This window comes from Anopheles funestus, chromosome 2RL, assembly GCF_943734845.2.
Source record: "Anopheles funestus chromosome 2RL, idAnoFuneDA-416_04, whole genome shotgun sequence".
NCBI lineage: Eukaryota > Metazoa > Arthropoda > Insecta > Diptera > Culicidae > Anopheles > Anopheles funestus.
The window spans coordinates 60,219,551-60,242,088 of record NC_064598.1 but is presented as its reverse complement, the minus strand read 5'-3'; the positions used below and the strand labels follow the sequence as shown (position 1 = coordinate 60,242,088).

Sequence of the window (22,538 nt, the reverse complement as noted above, 5' to 3'; positions counted from 1 at the left end):
AAGTTAAGCCATTCATCTTGATCAGTATGAAACCTTGTATGGGCCTAATCCATACCAAATCCACAGTACACTGTTTCTTTGCGTATGCAAAATAACCGACTAAAAATGGGAAACAATTAATAGTGGTGTTGCGAAATTAAGAACAATAGTTTTATAATTTCCGTAAGGAAAACGCTTTTTTGTAATTAAAACAATTAACCGTATTTTAATTTTCATGGTGTTCATTATTTCATACTGGTGAATGTAAGCTTAACCCACAAAACATTTTTTAATAAAATTGGAATATGATTAGTTAAAAAATAACATTAGCACACGATGCTGCATAGAGAAGGAAATACGCTTCCAAACAATTGCGCCAGCCAAACTCCACCAACCCAGTTTAAGCGATCATTGTTACAAAAGTATGTAAGTGTTCAATTGGTTGAGCTATGGACGTAATATGTCGTACACTTAACAAGGTCGTGTTGATGCAGAAAATGAGCTTATATAGAACTTTTAAATAGTGTTGTACAATATACGCAACGAATGGACAAATATACAGAAATGAGTTTTAACGAAAACTGTCCCATTATACAATTTTTAAGACCATTTGTAACACAACTCGCAAACTAAGTAGTGAAAATGAAATTGTAGTAGAATCAAAGGTGCGAACAACACACACGTACTGTTAACGTATTTATGCCATCGGTTTCGTACAGGGATGTAATAAATTGACTGAGCAAAAAAAAATCGTACAGAACTAATTGTCTTGCAAACTAATCACTATCCGAAATATGGAAAACACTTCTACGTGGCTATCCAGTGCGTTAGCCTGCCTTTACCATTTCATGTCAAGCACTCAAAAAATCGCACTCTCCATGTATTCCACTCTGATTGTATAATTTGTTCAGAGCCAGTTTGCATGTTCGAACAAAAAATAATTTAAATCTTTTCCATTTTCTTGTAGTTCAAGGTTTCAAAAATATCTGATGAAAATTTCAAATCAATATACCATCAAATAACGAAATTACAGCCTAAATAGTAAGAGCTATGCAAAAATGCATATGTTAAGAGTTCAACATTTAGCAACTCGTTATCCAGAATTTTTCGGAAACCTATGCCCCGCTATGTGAAGTACTAGATTTATGTATAATTGTTTTACTTCTTAAGAACGGCCAGGCCAAGACTTATTATAGACTTATCAACACTTATTTTACCAAGTAGCAGGGTGGTCAGTCAGTACTATGGGTGAGACTATTCCGGATGCGATTTGATCCCCAGTCCTGCCGTGTAGCCGTGACGCTGTTTATCACATACACCCCCAAGTAGCCAAATTAATAAAAATGCAACCATAACGCTGCTTGCAGGCTGCTTAACGAAAAAACGAACCTTGCCCGAACCTTGGGGTCGTTTAAACTGCACACCGTACTCAATGGAACTATGGAGCTTGTTACTGGTCGGTTAATGGTTCGCTTTGGAACTATAAGGTCCATCAGTAAACACACGGTACTCGATAGAACTATGGGGCTTGTTATTGGTCGGTTAGTGGTTCGCAATGGAACTACAAGGTTCCACAAGAAGCACACGGTACTCGATGGCATTTTGTTTACAATCCCATCGCTAATCTGTCAAATGTCGGCATCGTAAAACGACAAAGTGGAATTTAATAATACAATGTATTCCCAAAGTATAAAAATCGGTGGAAATTTAACGTAAACGCGATCAAATGAAACTGCTGTCGTCTTCTGTGCGTTAATGTAAACGTTTCTTGTGTCGTTTATTTTACCTCCAATGATCAGTTTTGCCTTAACTGCTAACTGCTAACAGTCCCTTATGACCTCAAGCGTCCACAGTTTCAACGATGGTAAACGGCATCTTTCGACATCCAAAGAAAATATTGTGATTGTGACTGATGTCTGGAGGATGTATAAATGCAACTCCAAGCAGAAATGAGTCATTTTTTCACATTTTCTTTGGTTTTTTGTAATATAATAATATAATAACATTAACAATAATAATAATAACATAATCTTGCGTGAAAATAAAACTTGCATAAATACTTTCTTTAACATTTTGACGTTCAGGCTGCTTAAGGGTCGGTTAAAAGTACGGCGAACTTTGAAGCTGTTTATCTACTGCAAAAGTCGTATTAGAGAAGCGATCTTTAGCGTGCTCAAATTAGCTGCTTAAGATAATTTGGCTATTTGGGCCGGGTTTATGTATGTATCTGCTTTCAAAATGTTTTGAAATTTTTAGATTTCGATGTTTTGTTTAAGGCAACAGAAACTCGGTTTTTCACACAACGCTCCAAAAAATGCTTTGTAAAAACGAAAATTTTCATATTTTTTTTATATATATTTTTTTAATTTACCCTGGAATGAGTAGAATTTCAATTGAACAATGAACAGATGAAAAATTCTGAAATAGATTTTGTGCCCAACTATGCGTATGTTTGTTTTTTTTTTTCATTTTTCAAAAGTTTTTAATCAAAGAATACTATTTGATCTTCAAATCTGCTCTCTCCCGTGAGGTATTTTCATTTCGGTAATGTATCTGTGTTTTTTTCCCCTGAAATGCCTAGTTCAAGTTAATTTTAGACATGTTTTACTGGATCTATTTTCCAATCCAGTTGTTTAACAGCTTTTTCAACAATATGTGCCCTGGTCTATAAAGAATCAAAATAGAAGCCACCGACGAAGCTTAAAAATTACCAAGAAAAATGAAAAGCATTCCATGGGTAGTGATTTTCAAACAAAGATATTTACCCAAAGGCTTTAAAGATTATAATCATATCTGTGAAAAGCAATTACGTTAGAATAAATCATTTTAAATTCTAACAACAAAACTATAAGCTCATCAACATACAAATGACTCGTTACAAAATCAGCTTGAAACTATTATTCAATTTCCTTATAAATTATGAAACTCTTACTAGAAATTGTTTGTATATCGTTGTCTTGTGAACTGCATAAAACAAGTATCGTTTAAAATATGCATTACACCGTATGCCACAAACTATTCCTCGTATGTTTGCCGATGTATCATATACTAAAGGTGATATTTAATCCTTCCACGCCCAAGGGAAACATTTTTCCCATCTACAAAAATCGTTACCTTTTGTTCAATTATTATTGTGCCAAAGTTTTTTAAACGAAATATCAAAATTAAATGCCTGCCAAAGGCGGCAAATGTCTCACTGAACGAACAAATAAAGAAAAAACTGTAAAATGTTATTGCGCCAAAAACACATACATATATTTTGCGCAACGTCCATTTGTGCTTCACAAGTGCACGTAATTGTTTCGTGGAAAACCATAAATATCTATGGATTTTACTTTTCTGGGTAGTCTTATAATGTAATTTGTACTAGAAAATTTGTGTTGTATTGGCATTTTTAGTCGTGGATAGCTTATGGTCCCGAAGGGATTAATTAGAAGAATACAGTGTATGATCTGTGAGCGGTAAGAAAACGACGTTTATATAGCTTCCCTAAATCCTTCAAACAAACAAAGACATCTATGTTCGTCAGATACAATACGTAGAACAGAAACGTATAAAATTAATATCTTTTAAGACTCTTCCGTAATTTGCCGCATAGAAACATACTGCACACAGAATACTTAGAAGCTGTGCACGGCTACCACCTGCTGGACTGATAGCTTGACATGCACACTTTTAGAAAGAGATCGAAATGCATGCCTTGCATTTGCAGCATGTGTGAGCTTGCTTCTACGATAAATGTTGTGCAGGATGAATAGGCATACCATACACTTAGTGCTTTTCAACTTTTCCGATGAAATATTCGTTAGGCAGTTTTCTCTGCGATACCCTAAACGTTGTGCAATTACTAGTTCAACATGTACTCGCTCATGTTATGTATTATTTCCATGTTGTTATCGTTCGTGGAAGTGAATTTCAACATTATCACTGCTTCAATCAATTGGCTTTTATTGATTAAAATCTCTTGCTTTGTTCGAAACTATTATGTTTCTTACGTGTTTATGAATATGGTGCACTCCGTTAATGAAAAATAGAGCAAGCAGCGATTCCCTTTTACAACCAGTAATTGCAACGGTTCCATAAAGCCACAACAATGTTCAATTTAATTTCCCTCCGCGATAGGGAGCAGATAGTGTTTACGGGTTAAACAATCTTCAAATCAATTGTACAATGAATGAAATTTAATATACATTTTCATGAATTGCGAGCCACTCGTCTTTTCCTACCTACCTGAATAAACACGACTTTGAGCAGCTTGTATTTGGAGTATCCGTGAAAACTGAGAATATTTTACACGTTTCACCGCAAATTCGGTGCATTATTTAAGACCTCGTTTAGTATGTTTTTAGCCGAATAGCGAAAGAGTTGTACTAGAATAGACCATGCCTTATCGTAAAAGTAATACAGTGGTTTACAGCATTTTGTTATCTTGACATTGATAAGCTCAAGAACCTGACCCGCATTCTAACGGAATCAAAAATTTCAATTAGAAGATTTCAAAAATTTCATATTCGAAGATCAAACGTACAGGAGATCACATCTTGAATTCTTAAAACTAACACGACTCTGATACGGAGGATAACATAATTTGGCTCATACTTTGCAGTAGGACAAATGCACTCAATCCAAACAATTTTTTTTGGATACATGAGGATCTGGGGATTGAAGAGTTTTGTTAATTTGTACCGGTAAAAAACAGTTGATACCTATGCAGCACCTTGTTTTTCGTGTGTTTGCTCTTTTTTAATTATGTTATTGCCGAAATGAATTGACTGCTGATCGCAAGTAAACGAATGAAACGACTTGAAATTGTAAATAAGGAAAATGGCCGGCTCGTAAAAATAGGATAATAGCAGAAATAATCTTTAACGTATCGCAAGGATTAAAATTCACGAGACATGATTATAAATGTTTCAGGAGTGTTAAACAGGAATGTTAGAACAAATCATGAATAAAATAGAAACAACAATGCTTTGGCCAGTGGTGTTGTTTTCTAATTACATTGTAGTGCGAACTGCTGGAAGGGTCTTGTTGATGATGAGATTTCGTTAAATCCGGTTAATTGCGTTACGGAAACTTCCGAACAACAACCGTACTGAATAAATTCTCCCAAAAACAACTGAATATCTGTTTACGAAGCGAACTGCGAATGAATTTACTTTAGATTTGCATTACTTTACATTTGTTCATCGCCATTCCTTCTTCGTGGGAAACAAACACAACGAACAACATTTGTTTCATGGATTCATCTCACATACTCTTTATTCACATGCACGTGAAACTAACGATCAGCTTCATCACATTTTACGTTCAGTGCAGCCGCGAACACAGAGTACACGAACTAAATACCACATTACTTCACGAGAGGCTGTGCGGAACGATTGCCGGTCAAACGTCAACCGGAATCCGACCCGTCCATTTCACAACAGACGCAGCGCGGCAGCAGCTTCAAGCATTACGACCACTTCACTTCACTTCCTTCACCTGCAGGCCCGGGGGCAGCGACTGCTTTAGCTTTTCTGCCTTCTCCATATCCTTAACCACTAGCGTGTACAGGTACCGGGAGCAGCGGATCTTGAACTTGGTGTTGGTCTCGTTCTTCTTTATCTTGACGGCACGCGCATCCTTCCTGCGGGCCTTGATGAGGAAATCTTTTACTTCCTTAATTTCCTGCGGCATTCTGCAAATGAGGAAATAAACAGTCCATTAGTACAGTTCACAAACGTTCTTTGGGTGATAAATTCGATTACTTTTAAGCAAATTTGCGGTGAAAAACGAATAAAATTCACTGCGCCTCGGTAACGTGCGTGTTGTTGACGTTAACGACAACCCGAAAAGAGGGAGAAAGCGAGAGGTAAACCGGAAACTATGTTGACGTACATAACCCATCAAAACCAGTAGTGCACTCTTGCGGTAATTTATCATACTACTGTATGTCATGGTCATATCGAATAAATTTGATTTTATTCGGTAAATTTAAAACAGTTTTCTTTTTTTTTTTGCTTAAACTTTTGATATTTGCTTGTGCAATAAACAGAATGTTTCAATTAACGTAAATAAGGTGTGAAATTAAAAAAATCCAACTTTTTTTACAAAACCTAGTCAAAAATTTTGAATACTTTTTCCAAACTTTTAAATGGTATTGTTGAATTTGATCCAGCGTTTATATTTTTAACTTCATTTTGGGATCGTGGCCAAGGATGTTGATCACCGAAAATTATAGATAAAATATGATGCAATCAATTGAAGCATCTTATGTCAAACATGTACGGCTGTCAATGTCAACCGACTAGATGGACCGACCTGCCGTATCGCATAACAAAATATCAAAACTTGAATGCGGTCGGTTCCTCGCAGTCGGAGTCCCGTTTTCTCTGTTTTCTGTCGTGTTCGTTTTGCGTAATCAATGTATAGTGGTAATTGAATTAAACGCACCTAACTAGGCGTATTATGAAAAGTGTTTTTATGCTGTGAACATTTCTTAAGACTGTACCATCATTGCTGACAGTGGAAAACGTTGAAAACGTGCAAGGCGTATTTGTGTGGTTGTCCAACTCGTGTATGAGAAGAACGAAGCAATAGCGCGGTTGGGTGGTGCCGAAGTAAGTGTGATTAAAAATAGAAAGAACTTTGAACGTCGACACTATTTGTGACGAAGATTCCAACGCAACAGACGGTGGCTGTATGTGTGTTTTTTTATGCAAAAACAAGTTGTCTATAACCATCTCGACTGGATAATGGATGGATGCTTTTCGATGGAAAGGTGATGGACAACTTTCTGCTGCACTTCATTTTCTTTCCCTACTCCGAACACATGCTAAACTACTGGGCGAATATGAAATTCCTGCATCATAATGTGGGCCTGCATATCTGTTATTATGACAAATCAAACGGGCAGTAAACGAAATCCCCTTAACAGAAGAAAATCATCATCTTTTTTGTGTGCATGGAACATAAACATCATGTTCCCGTTCGTCCTTGCCAGTCGGCATTCCCGTTTGTTTGGTTTCGTTTTTCACACTGACCTACTTTTGCGTTTCGTGCACCCTCGCAACACGTGCATGTATGCGTACACACCTAAGCGCACACATACCTCCATAAAGGTGCGTAGCAGAGAACATGCTGTACACGTACAGCACTTGTGTTTGTTTATCAGTGTTGGCAAAAATTAAAATACTTCAACTTTAATTTATTTATTTTTATTTATGATTAATTATTACGGCAATTTAGCCGTATTGTCAACCTCAAAATGCTGAAAAGTACATTTATCACACTTCAACTATAATACTTCAACATTAGTAAGTTTAATATTTTACTATGCGGTTTCTACGACTAAATGATACTTCGCTTTACAGCGACCTAGTATGTATCTTTTGTTCGTAAAAAATATATTCATAATGACATTTAGGTGCCGGGCTAATTCAAGGCGTAATGTTAACGCACAAGCTGGGAATAAGCATTAGAAACAGGATGTATTCGATAGGTGTACAGTAATGTGCTAATCAAATCATTGGCCTTATCGTTAGCCCCAAGTATCGATGTATGGTAAATGCAAATAGAAATTGTCGGCGTCGGTTCCTACATCATTGTATGGAAGCTAACATAAACATACATAATTTATTGATGTTGTTATTTTTTAATTAATAACATTAACATGTAAACTTCCATTTACTTAATCACAGTTCAGCACCAGCAAAATAATGTCTGAATGTAAATTTTTAGTAGTCTACTATTTTTACTTCCTTTAACTAAGGATCTTTTTGGGAAAATATACCTACCTACTGATTGATAAATAATTATTTATTAACAACATTATATGTATAAAAAACAATCGAACAAATAAATGTACAATTTCAGCTTCTACTGACAAAACATTATTCTGTTAGGTGCTAACACCGCTTTCCCTTCACTGACCTTGAAGATCGTTTCGTTTATTTTTATTCACCCCCAACGAACGATCTCCATAAATTGAGCCAGATCCAAACGCAGACACTCTCAGCCTGGAAAAAGAAAAAAGTGGTAAAGCGCACCATATTTGAAAAGAAGAGAACCAGAAAAATAAAAACCAAATTATGCAATCGTACACAGCAACGAAAAACTAAACCTGCGACAACGAGCCGCGTTTCTCAGCGGTCAAAGTCCTTTCCAGCGACAATACCCCGCATGAATGTGTACATGTTGAAGAATGAACGCACCCGTGTTACAACAAACACTCGCACACAGAGCCAAAATAACCGCCGTTGTCATATGCATGGATCGCAGCTGATGGAATGATGGTCACAAGCTGATGGAAACTATATTGAAAGCATTGAGATGGAAGAATTAATCGTCTTTAATTCTTTTAGCAATTGAACTTTATTCAGCTATGCAATGCGAAAAAAAAACACCTGACCAACCAATACTCTGTGGTCTGGCTGCATCAAGCAACGCTAGTTGATGTGGAGGCTGGGGTTTTTGTTTCTATGTGGGCGAAAGATGCAGGAAACTGGTTTCACGATTATCATTGCCTCGTGCCTCCACCGATGCAGTTTGTGTCCATTGTAAAGCTCTGGTGGTAGTTGTTGCAAAAGTGCAATCTATCGAGACGCATGCAGCTCTGTTGATTGTTATAATTTATTTCGCTCAATCTACACGAGAACGAAATACTGCATCGCATCCCGTACACAATTCCAACCTAAAGGTCGTGCGTTAATTTCACTGCTCGTTTGATACACGCCGATGATCATATAGCTGACACGGCTGTCTATCTTCATCTAACCCTTCGTGCTAATATCATGCCAACTAATGAAATTCGGAAGGACGATCGACCGATCTGTTTATCGGCAAACTTAATCTGTACTACGAACGGAGGTCACTGTAAAGGCTTCTCTCCTGTCGGCATATCAGTTTTCCATCCAACATGAATGATCAAACAAAATCTTCTTCGGGGAGTGCTTCACATTGTGCTTTGCATTGCCCAGGCTTAAAGTGGGATTTGTCCCGACAAATGGAACGGAACCTAGGCTTATCCTTGTTGTTTTGCTGTACATTTTAAAGTTACTGGACGCCGTCCACGCAATCAATTCCATTGTCATACTCCTTGCTTATCTGTTAGTCCACTGGTGTCTGATAGTAATGTTATGTGAAGGAGAAGCTTTCCGTACTCGTGATCGATACCTGACGAAGGATTATTGGCGCGTTACTGTATTTCGCATAATGGTGTTTAGATAAATGGCGCAAGTGTAAAGTGCGTTCGACTGATAAATATTATGCAAGGTCGCACATAAGACGCATTAAGATTTAGTCACGCATTGAAGATTGCTTAACTATTTGCTGCTCGAATAATTCAATGAATATCTAACACATTTGATGATGATAACTTAACATTGAATGCTCACATTGATTTTTATGATACTCAATGACAGTTTGTTTAATTTTTCGATCCCATCAACAATACTTTCGCATGGGACGGCTATTTTGGATAAAGAAATAGATCTATTTTCCATCAGCGATCACCAAACTCTTATTTAAAAGAGAAATCAATTCCAAAAATATTATTTTACACAATATCTGTATACTGAACTGTGTCTATTAATTTAAAAAAAAAGTTATGTTCACATTCAACATCCAAAATTAAGCAACCATTTTGGCCATATAATATTAAGTATATAACTGCGATCAATTAATAGTAGACAACCGAAAGGAAGTTGATAATATTAATGAGATGGAGTTTAAGGTCAATGGCAGCCGGAAAATGTTGGAAATGAGCAAATGTTTTGAAACTCCTAATAATAAACAAATGTTTCCACACAAGCTAAGCTCATTTATAGATGCTTCTTTGTCCGTCCGTTGTATTTGTATTTGCTCCATGATGATGGTTACGTGTCTGTATGCTGATACGCCGTAACCACCGATAAGTAAGCTTTTTTTTGCCAAAAAAAACATTACCACTTATCACTTCCTCGTTCCAGCACTGGATTTGCTAACCGGTTTGTTCTGGATCTGTATCCAGCAGATTTATTGAAAAAGATTACACTTCGCAATATCGCGGAAATACAAGAGTGAGGTGAATTTGCTAAAAATCAGCACGCATTTGACGCAAACATATGGACGATCGATACAGCACGATCACAAACAACGAGACGCTCTCATTGTCATTAATTTATTATGCTACTTTTCACCATTATTCTGTGCCAAGTGGCGAACATTTTCTCTCAGCTTCACATCAAACCGGCGTACGGCTGAGAAGCATTCTATTGTGGTTGCTTCAAGCTTCACCACGCGTCGTAATCATCATAATCCACCGGCTCTCGAGACAAACGTCGCCGTACCGTACACATGTCGTTGTATATTTTGCCGGAACTCGCTAGCTGCGCGTGGTTCACTATCGGCAAAGCTGCGGCGCAACGCAACGTGGACTTTGTACTGGCCCGCTCCGCATTTACGTCACCATCGCGAATCCGTTTTGGGGTGAGTGGTGGATGCTTCTGGTTTTGGGGTGTTTGTGTTTCATGCTCGGACACCAAAATCCCGCTTTGGATCACGCTTTGGAAAAGTGGGAGAGGCAAAACTTTCGGTGACATCTTTCCGGTCCGAAGGTGAAGTTTGTCGTATGCTAAATGGTACATTGAACCCAAAATTTCTGGGGTTAGATGTGTAAAGTAGTCTTTACAAAAATCCAATCGGTCATTGAATACACGTACATGTACATGCATCAGGTGGCCATGGCTTAACATTCGTTAATCGAGGATTAGCAGGGATCACTAGACGCGACACGGTTGTTAAGACACCTAGCACAGTTGTTGTCTTCTTGCTTGAAATACGCTGACTAATAATCAAAGGTCGAAATGCTTGCCAATATCAAGCTATGCTACTAAATTCGCTTACATACATCGTTGACAGAAATCAAGTCGATAGCACTTCACAGATACATTCCAGTTCTGTTGCCGCTTGGGCCAGTCTTGCTTCACCGAACGACGAATAGACGTGAGGCAAAAGTGGGTTCCGCGCATCAACCGTCTTCTCACAATGTCAAGAAACGGCAAGGCATATTCCACCACCACAGTACGTCACACTACCACTACTGTGGGGTAACGAACCACCAACACGCCAAAACATAAAGGTGCGTGACGTAGAACACGCGCGTGCTGGACGCATTTCCCTTCCCGCTACTGCTCCTCGGGTTTTTGGTGAACTCCGGTTCATGACAACTTCGCCAGCAGCACCCAGCATTAGTCGACGGTCACTAGTCATTGCGCGCGGTTCGTGATTGTTCCGTTGATTTGCGTTGTCCATATTACATTACGCACCAGAAGCGTCCATGTGAAGCTGTGGCAAGCATAAAGAAGTGTTTGGATCGCTCGTACAAGGCTGCTGATAACGGTAGTGTGAACCTCTTTCTTCATTTGTTTCATATTGTGACTTTATGATGATATACTGTTTGAAGGCTAATGTGTTTGGAAATAGTTGAAGGTTTCTAAAACCTTACAGCTGCGATATATCAGAAGATCTGTGTGAAGCTTTGTTCAAGATTTTCACCTATAATGCACCTAACTTCTGCAGAGTTAAAGGGCTTCGAGTGTTGTGATCAAGTGCTGTGATTGAAAGTTATTTGGTGGGGAAGTTAACCGTACACACCATAAGCTGGATTTCAAACGATCTCTGTCTCTTTGTGTTTGTGTCGTCTGTGATCAACTATATGAAAACGGAGTGCTGTACCAATCGATCGGGATTGTTACAGCGCGCCCTTTTGGATGTTCGATCTTTCGCTTAAGCAACTTTAGTTTCGAAATATGGTAATGGTACAGAGCTCTTCTCACCATCTGTTACGAGGAACTACCATTTCTTCAGCACGGCAGTTTTAAAACGAGCACACCTCACCGAAACGATCTTTACGATCGCGATCGATACCTGCCGAAATTGGACACTGTAAGCGAATTGCTGTGAGTGACTTTGGTGAAAGGTGGAGTTTATGTGCTGCCTACCTGAAACACGAAACTGGACGACCTTAAGGGCTGTGCAGGTCCCCACGTCGCCATACTTAACAATACGGTACAGGCCGGTCTCAAACGCGTATCAGTGCGAACATAGTCGCAAATGTAAGAATGCATTACTTCCTCATTAGATCAAGTGCTTGGACCCTGTTTGTGTGTTACCGTTACAGGTCGTCACATGGTGGTCATGTGACGATCGATTTAGATTCATCCAATAGGTATGCTCTAATAGCAAAATGGAAATAAATGCCACTCACCTTTCGCACTTGCGACCTCTTCCGTGTGTCAGTTCCTGAAACAAACAATACTGTTTGTATTAGGCCGAATGGAAAGTGGAAAGTTTACAGTAAACTCTAACCAACCCTAGGCATGGCGTGCATGATATAGTAGTTCTCTTTACTCGAGAAATCCACCTGGTCACTACACTGCGCCAGCAAGAAGAGGTTTGTTGCTGCATGAGGAAACAACTGCATCGGCCCCCACCGGTCCATGCACCGTGTTGGAGTTAACAGTTTTCTCCAGATTTTTACACACACACACACACTTCATACCGAGTGGCTGTGAAGTTTTCCCACTGATCCAAAATACGTCGGATATGGTGTTAATTTGTGCAGCAGCACAGCTACCGAATGTTGGTAGGCCTTTCAATGTCAAACGCAAACAAATACGCTGTTAAATGTGAGGCTCCGGTTTCTACAAACCGTATCGACATTTCGTAACACCATGGCATTGGATGGTTGGTTCGTGCGTTCGTTCGCCTGCTCACAAAGTTACCAACGAAAGAAGGCATTTCGAGACGCCTTGAAGCTCAAGGTCGTTGGAAGTGATGAATATTTTGCAATCGAATCGAAAGTTACCGACGTGTGAGACGCAGGTCGTACAGATTTCGATGCTCTCAGGTGGTACATACACTTTAGTGGGCACAGTGGTGGGTTGAACTGCAAACGTAATGTAATGTTGATAAAAGTCACATGCATGATTGTTATTTATTGTGTTATTTTTTCTTCAGTGGAAGGCCGCACTTTTCAACGGCAGGTAATATTGCAACGAAGAATGTTTTTGTTGATGTGCTGTTTGTTTTGTTTTGTGCTCTTATCAAAAGACTTTTTATTTGTTAAGTACACACTTTCAATGTTTACGCGAAGAACGATAAAACAAACGTGCTGCTCACGATTACACTTTAGATTTTAGTTTAATATAAAATCACGTGAAGTCTTTACTATCATCATCGATGCGGCTAGCACTTCGTGTGTAGTAATCTTGGAGTGGATTTCTTATCTCTACTTGTTATGTATCGCCAAGAGCATCACTGAGTGTTGATAAATCCCAGAAAGGTCATTCGTATTTCAAAACATACAAAATGTTGCTGGAAATGACTGTGACGCAAAACAACATAACGAATTGCAACTCATTTTTAATAGTGCAATAGTGCTAAAACCTAACCACTAGTTGCACAAATTAAAAAATGGCTTACTACTTGGTAAATGTTACTATTATTTAACCAGAATAACCATAATAACAATCAAAGTTTGTGTGTTTGATATTTGTATTAAATGAGCGATTTGAAGCATTGTTAGAAAAGCACAAATCATTTCACTTTCGTGATCAAACAAAACATATTCCCTACGCTCTGAGCCACTGTTGCAAACCGCTCAAGTGGTTGTGTAGGGGAAAAAACCCTCCCCGAGCGCTGTCCTAGACAATTATTAAAGTTGCACTCCCACTGCGGGCCCTACACCTGCGATTACAATGAGTGTGAAACATTATTAACCTTCAATCTGCACCGCAATCAGAATATGGTCAACAGCAGCGTGACTGTAAGTTTTCCTCCATGCTATTTAGCTTGAAACCGGTTGTCAGCACTGCGACCGCGACATGCCTTCTTAACCCACTGATAACGTTGTCTGTTCGCGGGCTGAAAGTTATCAATATAAACAGCGTTTAGGAAGCAAACCTGTGAGTGGCTCGGACCTAATCAGTGTGCCCGGTGACCTATTTTGATATGTAATGCATTATTCTTTTCGTATTGTTAATTGTATTCTTTTTTGTATTTTACAGTGAGTTTCGAATATTTTTATCAGCTTCACTATCACCGCGATCGTTGAACTGTACAACGGGTTGTGAACGGTTGTGATTGAATAGCGAAGGGAGCAACTATAACGAATCGTACCCTGACTGCACTAAAGGTTGAGTTATAGACGGAAGTTGCTCAAAATAAACGCACTGCAAAGTGTGACCGGATATTGTTTTATTTGTACCGGTAACGTTGTAAGCCGGTGCAATGGCTGAAGCACATTCAGCTGTTGCTTTTTCCTTCTCAATCACCCACGAAGGATGGGACATCAATTACGATCGTGAGGTCTTGGATCTTGTTTGGCAGTCGGGTGTCCGATCCTGGAAGAAACGATTGGCTCGATTCCGGGTAAGTGATCGGATGGCATGATTTTGGTTTGGAAGTTGTCTCATTAATGCATACCATTATTCACATTTACAGACAGGAGTACGCAACGGTGTTTATCCGGCTCATCTGCAAAGTTTGTGGCTGGTGATAGCAATCGCGATAGGATTACATTTTACACAACGACACGTTCCGTTCGATCTGGTAGCCAAATGGTTATCAATTTTACCAGGGTAAGCAAATTGTGCAGCAAACGATGGATGTATTGAATAACATTAACATTATCATTCTATTATTCTAGCAATTCACTGCAATGGCAGTTGACGGCATGTTCACTAGCCGGGTTGGTAGTTTGGTTATCAATTTGCTACACAATGCGTTACTCGCTAAAACTGTTGCTGATGTACAAAGGGTGGATGTATGAAAAACGTGCACCGGGTAGCAGAGTTTCCTTGGAGGTAATGTACCATACAAGCACTGTATGATTGTGGCGCGAAGTTCGTTATACCGTTTTCTAATGTGCGTCATTCCATTGTATGCCATCACCATCATCACCAGACAAGAATGTGGGGATTGTTCGTGAAAATACTTGCCACCTGGAATAAGCCAGGACTGTACAGCTTCCAAGGATCGCTCCCAAGGCTACCGTTGCCAAGCGTGCAAGATACGATGACCCGCTACCTTCGGTCCGTGCGTCCACTGTTGGATGATACGAACTACAACCGTATGGAACGGCTGGCGAAAGAATTCCAGCTAGGCATCTCGACAAAATTACAACGATATCTGTTCCTCAAGAGTTGGTGGTCCACTAACTATGTATCCGATTGGTGGGAAGAGTACGTCTATCTGCGTGGACGTGGCGCACTGATGGTAAATAGCAACTTTTACGGTATCGATGCCATTTTCATGCATCCAACCAAAGTACAGAGTGCGCGTGCCGCCAGTGTGGTAAATTTGTTGCTACAGTTCCGCCGTACTGTTGAACGCCAGGAACTCGAGCCGGTAAGCAGGCAAACAGTTTGAAGAAGGTGTTCCTACGTACCTTAACGCAATAATTCATTGATATTTGCAGATTCTAGTGCAAGGTTTGGTGCCTTTGTGTTCGTGGCAGTATGAGCGTATCTTCAACACCGTACGTGCTCCCGGTGTAGAGAGCGATAAGATCATTCACTATCAAGATTCGAACCACATCGTCGTCCTGTATCGTGGCTGTTACTACAAAGTTATCATCTATCACAATGGTCGAATTTTGCGTCCGTGCGAGTTGCAAATTCAGATCGAATTCATCTTGCAACAGGGTGCGGAAAAACCTCAGCCTGGTGAAGAATTGTTGGCGTCGTTGACTGCTGGAGATCGTACAAAATGGGCCCAGATTAGGCAAACGGTGTTTGCAAAAGGTGTAAACCGCACATCGCTGCACACAGTCGAAAGTGCCGCGTTCGTGCTGTCTCTCGATGAGAAACCATTCGAATTTGATTTGGCACATCCGGAAAAGTTGGACCAATTTGGACGATACTTGTTGCACGGCAATGGACACGATCGTTGGTTCGACAAGAGTTTTACCGTGTGTGTTGGTAGCAACGGAAGGGTAGGCATATTGTGATAATGAAATTATGTTCTTTTTTAAAATAACGTACTGATTATGTATCTCTGTTACATTTATAGATCGGATTCAATGCGGAACATACGTGGTAAGTTGGTTGATGTTTTCTTTTCAGTATCACTTACCTTCACAGATTTCCACACATTGGCAGTTCACTGTAATGGATGCTATCGTATCAACAAGATACACATCTTGTCCGTCTTGTTTTCATCGTTGGATTCGTTCAAAATCCCCGTGGTGACAACAGTGCGAAGCAGAACAAAACATCGTGAACGTTTCACTATTTTCATTACCATTTTGCAGCGATCGTGTAGCATCCAAATGAGCCACAAAATGTTTCATGAATTTCTTTATTTTTCTTTTAAATTTCATTTTTGTAAAAAAAAAAAACATACATCAACAATGATTTACCAACTCGTCGTGCAACGTCCACATCGAAAATTGAAAATCCACCATCAAATTGCTTATTCGGGGGGCATCATATTCACGATACACAAATGTAATTCGTGTCGAACTGTTTCAAACCATGTTGAACATATACATGTGATACGATTCGATCCGCTATCTCATCATTATTCCTCTTCATATGAATCCTCGATCGTACCCGTTTCGTCATCGTACACTTACACAGGGCGGATGCAGCCGTTATGTCGCACATTTGGGAAATGTTGATCATGGGAGAAACTGAGCAGCGGTAAAGTGTACAATGCCATTTTATAAAAAACTTTTGCTTTTCTTCCTGTTTTGCTTATGTACATAGTGATTACACCACGGTCTTGCTTTAAAGGCTACATTATTCGGAGATGTGTTCCTTGCGGAACGATCGCACGTACTGCTCAGAATGAAAATGGTGATAGCTACTGTTTTTTTTTTTTGGTTTAAGGTTGTGATAATAATGGATCAAACTCACTGTGTCGTTGTAAATAGATTCACATTATGCTTTAGTTTCTGCATTTGGTTCCATATAGAGCTGGTTGTTATTCTACAAGAAGAATGTTGCGAAAGACTATGAGTGGTATATTGTGCTGCACCAGGGACAAAAAAACAGTTGGGAAAATGTACCGTAGGGATGCTTTTTTTTACATCTTTTTTGGAAGATATTTTTCTGAAAGTATCTTTCCAAGTCACTCCAAACTGTATATAACATGACCAACTTTCTATTTGACGTGTCTGTACGTACTGTATTCTCTTCATCGTTCGATAAATAATGCATTTCCAACCAACATCATCTCATGTTAACTTTTCCAAACTATACGTATAACTACTACTACTGTTCTCCTGACTTCTGTTTTCCACCAGGGCTGATGCACCTGTTATGGCACATGTTTGGGAAAATATTGTCGCTGAAGAGGCAACCAATAAACGGTAACGGTTTTAATATAAGGACCATCCTGTCCAAATCCAAACAAACACTGACGACTGTAAAACAAACTCTAAAACGTTCTACACTGTTGTGTGTAGCATGAATGAAGCATGCATTCTAACCCAACTAATTTGCCTAACATTCCATCGAAACTGCTGTATGGATCGGCGGAAAATTTGAAAGCAAGTTGTAATGTTTTGTATTTAGTAAAACAAATTGCATTTGTGCACAGCTGTTTCAGAATGTTCTTTGAATTAATTATTTAGGATATGTTTTTTATGGTCTTAGTTGCATTGGTGAACGAATGAAACATGTTTGAACACATTTTGCTTGGCAGTTAGCAGGAGGAATATTACAATGCACAATTGTTGGTTGCAAAATTAATCCAAACAAAAAAAATTGCACTCCATGCACTTCATGAGATAATTCTTATTTACTAAAATATACACAGCTGAGCTAGTAACTGCTTCCTTCTTTACTCAAATAATCAAGTAACTTAGTTTTAGACAAGCTTCTTTCGATAGTTGGCTATACCAGTAGTAACCGTTGCATGCTAATTTACACGAAGCGAGCTAACACCCGAAATGTTCCATTTTATCTTCAAACATTACTAAATATGTTCATTCTGTTTTATAATTTTTACACATCGATCACAAACATCGGGTGCAATAGATATGACGAAAATGGCAACACTGCCGGCATTCCTGAGTTCGAACCACCGACTCCTAAACGTTTAGCATGGGACCTGAACGATAGAGTAGCGCTGGACGCTATAGATGAGGCGCACATTGCTTCCCAAAAGCTGTTGAATGTAAGATCGTTGTTTGCGTTAACTAGTACATGAATTGTAATTATTCTATTGTTTTCCTACAAAATAGGATGTGGATTTGCGGATTCTGGTACACGATGCGTACGGTAAGGGATTGATGAAGACTTGCCGCCTTTCTCCGGATGCCTTTATCCAAATGGCGCTCCAGCTGGCATACTATCGTGATGCTGGCAAGTTTTCCCTCACTTACGAAGCATCTATGACTCGGCTGTTCCGCGAAGGTCGCACGGAAACGGTTCGTCCATGCACGATCGAATCTGCCGCATGGGTGAAAGCAATGCTTGATAAGGATGTTGCGGTAAGTGGTTTGAAACTATGCTGCTCAGTATTTAGCTATTGATTGTTCACACTATCTTTTTCACTATTGTTGAGACAGGTTGAAGAACGTGTCCGGTTGTTGAATGCGGCCTGCGAACGGCACCAGCTGGGCTACCAGGACGCAATGTGTGGCAAAGGAATTGATCGGCACTTGTTCTGTTTGTATGTCGTGTCCAAATATCTGGAAATCGACTCGCCCTTCCTTCAGGAAGTGTTGAGTGAACCATGGAGATTATCAACTAGTCAAACGCCGCACGGGCAAACGTCCAAAATGGACCTGAAGAAGCATCCAAATTGCATCAGTGCGGGTGGCGGCTTTGGCCCCGTTGCTGATGATGGGTATGGTGTGTCGTACATTGTGGCCGGAGAGGATCTGATCTTCTTCCATATATCGTCCAAGAAATCATGTGGAACAACGGTAATGATCGCTGAAATACGTTTTTTATTACGTATGACTGTGCCGAAACTTATTAACTCTCCCTTCCTTTATTTTACATTTTAGAGTTCGGAAAGATTTGCGCAGGAAATATGTCGCGCTTTGGCAGATATGAAGCATCTTTTCGAGGAATATCGTAGTTTACAGAAGAAAACCGCTTCGTCCGGTAACAAATCGGTTAAAGCAGAGGCCAAATAGTGATAGTGCGGGTGACACAGTTTGAATGTAATCCCTGTTGCAACATATCGTGCAGAAAACATCAACACGTTTATAAACAGAACCGAATTTCTACACATTAGTGCGTTACAGAAAGGTTTCATAACCGTCACTGCAGCAGATGATATACCTGTTCACTTTTCTTTCATCGAAGGTTTTCCCAACGATATATCGTTCTGTAAAAGAATTTTATTTGTTAACCGATATTTTATGAAGCTGTGTGACGTATGGAAAACTACTGCAATGTTTTCGTTAAATGATACTATTAATGCTGATATTTGTTGGAAATACTAATGTAATGTGAAGTGCAATGCAGCAGAATTATGTTTTCCATCAATAGCTTAGAATAGGTAAAGATATAAAAGGAAAGGTAATAAAAATCCGTTAAATGCGGCAGGTTAGTCTATGATAATCGATTAAGCATGCATTAAACACTACTACAGCACATCATGGAGAGGTGAGAATTTGGTTGATTTTTAGAAAATAAGCGTGATCAAATACGATCATAAAGAACTGCTGCTAACTATGCAATCATCAATGCAATTGAAAGACATACCAACATCCAACACACAACACAACGCCAGGTCAAGTGCAAACAAACAAAACCTGGTTTTCTTATTAATTTTTGTTGAGAAGTAGTGAAAAGTGTTTGTTGTAGATAATATTAGATGGATACACTCACACAAAAAGGTGAAACTAATGTTAATCGATATACATATATAGAGCGAATGGAGAAATTAGAAACTTTGGTGAGTGGAAGATAGCATGAGGATAAAACAGGGTGGTACGTGCCCGCGAAGACAAACAACTGAAGCTAGCCACTTTTTAAGCAGTTTTACAATTTAGTATAAAACCATATTTTGGAAATAAATACACGTGTACATCAACAATATCTTGTTTCGCATTTGCATGTAGGTGATCGATTTCGTGGATGCAAAACGGCAATACCTTCGAGTTAACCGCTTTATTGCCATTCTGGGAATGTTCTGTTTTTTTTTATTTACTCTGTTCGTTTTTACCATTCTGGGATGACCTTATTCGAATACATCTTTGTTACAATGATATTTAATTTACTTTTACTTTAACAATGCAAACTGTGATACTTATCGCACATCTTCATTTATCTCGTATCAACACGGATGTGGATAATATTTATGAACCGCAAATATGGTCCAAAAATGAGGGTGGCAAATGTTAAAACCTTCGTTGCAAACTGCCAACGAGAATGCAATATAGAAAATGGTAATGCACCTGCCACCTACTTGACCGTTACTATGGCGAGCCGTTTTTGTTTACCAAACAATTCGTTGTTCTTAGCAACGTAAAATGCCACTCCAGTTCCATTACAAACTCTCATCACGGTCTGTGATCGGATGGTGGTCATATTTTATCAGAAAGCTCTTGGCCACTTTTCGCTTGTTGTTTGTGTTTTGTGTGAAGTCGTTGTATTTTTATCAAAAGAGATAAAACATGAGTGAACTAAACTCGATGGAAGTTGATACGACGGAAACAATACAGGACATTGCCGTGAAGTTGGTGACGGAGCAACTGAAAAATGAATCCCGGCTTGCTACATCGCCTACTGAGCGTACGGTCTTCGTGCTTGGAAGCAAAGGAGTTGTAAGGAATTACTCTCAAACTGACACAGTCAACATGCCTAACGATTTAAACCCTTTTCTTTCCAGGGCAAATCAACTCTGATCAATAGATTTTTAGATCGAGATGATGTACCGCGTCCAACCCTGGCTTTGGAATATTCGTTCGGTCGCAAAACTGCATCGGGACAAGGAGCACAGAAGAACATATGCAACGTTTGGGAACTGGGAAGTTTGGCTAACTCCAGCCAGCTAATAGAAATGCCCCTCCGTTCACATGGGCTGCAGACGTTCTCTAGCATAATTATGCTGGATCTTTCGCAACCCGATCGACTGTGGACCGATCTGGAAAGTGTACTGAATGGTTTGAGGCAAGCCACCGGGAAACATGCCGCTCCTGGACAGATCGAAGAAATGAAATCACTGACCGCCCAACGCATCGGTAAAGAACATCCCGATCTGAGCACTTTAGAATTGTTTCCCTTTCCAATCGTTATCGTCGGTGGTAAGTACGACGTTTATCAAAATTTGGACTCGGAAGTACGCAAACATGTCTGCCGATGTTTGCGCTCCATTGCTCACACACTGGGTGCTGCCTTGGTATACTATTCCTCGAAAAACTCTTCCCTCTCGAAGCTGGCCAGAGACACGATGAACCATTTAGGTTTCGGAAGTCCTTCAAATCCCTTTCGGTCGGCCGCTTTTGATCATTCGTCACCACTGACCATACCGTTCGGTGCGGACTCTTGGTCACGCATCGGTGTTACGCCTAGCAATTCCGAGCGCATAGGACACAGTTTTAGTACTCAAATCCCTCAGCTGCCTTTAGCAAACAGTGCCATTGTGCCGGACGATCCAGCGAAGGATGCCGGATTTAAGGAGGTTACGATCGACGAACTGCGCTCACAGAAGAATGAAGAGCTAATGTACGTGCTGAAGGATACCGAGATACGAATGAAGTTCGAAGTGGTCCAGTAAACTCTACTTCCGCTTGATAATTGTGGAACAGCAAACGGATAGCATTAGCAAAATGAAAATAGAAAACGTTACGCAATTGAATCTCAGCAAGGTGAACAACCTTGTCCGTAGCCGACAGAGCGAAGAAATCAACGACAAAACACAAACCGCATAAAAAATAGCCAACCCTTACTGCAGCACACGGGGAGGATATGAGTGGCCGAGGAGTAAGTGGTGCGATCCATCTATCGAAAAGGATGTAAATAAAAACAGTTCTTTCGTGCAGCCATAGAAATGTAAGCGCATGTGCGACACATGATAGGATCTGGAAGAATTTCGTGCCACACACGATATCGCATAAAAGGAATTATGAAAATGCCTTAACTACTGCTCCACTACTGAGCGAACTATATTACATCTCTGCCTTACAGCTCAAATCCGACAAATTAACTTTAATAAACAAATTATCGTAAAAATGAATATTTAAAATAAAAAATAATAAAAAGTCAATAATTTCAAAAAAATAATAGTAGTTAACAAATGTGTTATGGAGAAATAATTAATCATGTGAATCACGTGTTTCGCACACTAAACATAAAAAGATCTAGATCGTAAAATGGCTTAATTTCAAACGCACGACGAGAAAAGAGACATTGGTCTATACATATATAAAAAAATTTTTAAAAAAAATGTGACTGTTATTACATTACTATTTGATTTACTGCATATCGACATTGCCGCAAGTAATTGCTATAATCAATTTTTAATATGTGATTTCCTACAAAGCAGCAAAACAAATGCCCCACTGCATGTACCATCTCAACGGAAATGTGCTTCCTAAAATTGTAAGTATTTGCTAGTAAAATGATTTC

The 22,538-nt window shown here is 39.4% G+C and overlaps 3 protein-coding genes across 7 annotated transcripts; 2 read left to right on the top strand and 1 right to left on the bottom strand.

Moving 5' to 3' along the window:
- Positions 1-5,210: 5,210 nt before the first annotated feature.
- Positions 5,211-5,864, bottom strand: LOC125762657 (60S ribosomal protein L38). The gene is made up of 2 exons (XM_049425020.1): positions 5,730-5,864; positions 5,211-5,659 (listed from the first exon to the last, which is right to left on the bottom strand). Exon 2 carries the CDS (start codon positions 5,656-5,658, stop codon positions 5,446-5,448), a length of 213 nt encoding a protein of 70 aa, XP_049280977.1. The 5' UTR covers position 5,659; positions 5,730-5,864; the 3' UTR covers positions 5,211-5,445.
- A 431-nt stretch (positions 5,865-6,295) lies between these two features.
- LOC125766638 (carnitine O-palmitoyltransferase 1, liver isoform) lies at positions 6,296-20,004 on the top strand. Of its 5 annotated transcripts, XM_049432856.1 has the most exons (13): positions 6,296-6,581; positions 14,010-14,373; positions 14,446-14,582; positions 14,651-14,807; positions 14,908-15,351; positions 15,422-15,937; positions 16,015-16,040; positions 16,584-16,646; positions 17,252-17,317; positions 17,988-18,126; positions 18,194-18,442; positions 18,521-18,880; positions 18,965-20,004. In XM_049432856.1, exons 2-13 carry the CDS (start codon positions 14,233-14,235, stop codon positions 19,094-19,096), a joined length of 2,430 nt encoding a protein of 809 aa, XP_049288813.1. In that variant the 5' UTR covers positions 6,296-6,581; positions 14,010-14,232; the 3' UTR covers positions 19,097-20,004. The 5 variants fall into 5 exon arrangements, with proteins under 5 accessions (XP_049288813.1, XP_049288808.1, XP_049288811.1 ...); XM_049432851.1 differs by lacking the exon at positions 16,584-16,646; XM_049432854.1 differs by lacking the exon at positions 17,252-17,317.
- Positions 20,005-20,105: 101 nt separating this feature from the next.
- On the top strand, positions 20,106-22,526 carry LOC125766652 (cytoplasmic dynein 2 light intermediate chain 1). Its single transcript, XM_049432878.1, has 2 exons — positions 20,106-20,734; positions 20,800-22,526. The coding sequence occupies exons 1-2, from the start codon at positions 20,585-20,587 to the stop codon at positions 21,685-21,687; spliced, it is 1,038 nt and encodes a 345-aa protein (XP_049288835.1). The 5' UTR covers positions 20,106-20,584; the 3' UTR covers positions 21,688-22,526.
- Positions 22,527-22,538: the final 12 nt, after the last annotated feature.

Bases quoted from the DNA above. Each gene is read 5' to 3' on its own strand.
- LOC125762657 (XM_049425020.1), bottom strand. From the start codon at position 5,658: ATGCCGCAGGAAATTAAGGAAGTAAAAGATTTCCTCATCAAGGCCCGC.
- LOC125766638 (XM_049432856.1), top strand. From the start codon at position 14,233: ATGGCTGAAGCACATTCAGCTGTTGCTTTTTCCTTCTCAATCACCCAC. The intron at 16,041-16,583 runs GTAAGTTGGTTG...ACACTTACACAG, and splicing joins TTCAATGCGGAACATACGTG to GGCGGATGCAGCCGTTATGT. The intron at 18,127-18,193 runs GTAAGATCGTTG...CCTACAAAATAG, and splicing joins CTTCCCAAAAGCTGTTGAAT to GATGTGGATTTGCGGATTCT.
- LOC125766652 (XM_049432878.1), top strand. From the start codon at position 20,585: ATGAGTGAACTAAACTCGATGGAAGTTGATACGACGGAAACAATACAG. The intron at 20,735-20,799 runs GTAAGGAATTAC...TTTTCTTTCCAG, and splicing joins TGCTTGGAAGCAAAGGAGTT to GGCAAATCAACTCTGATCAA.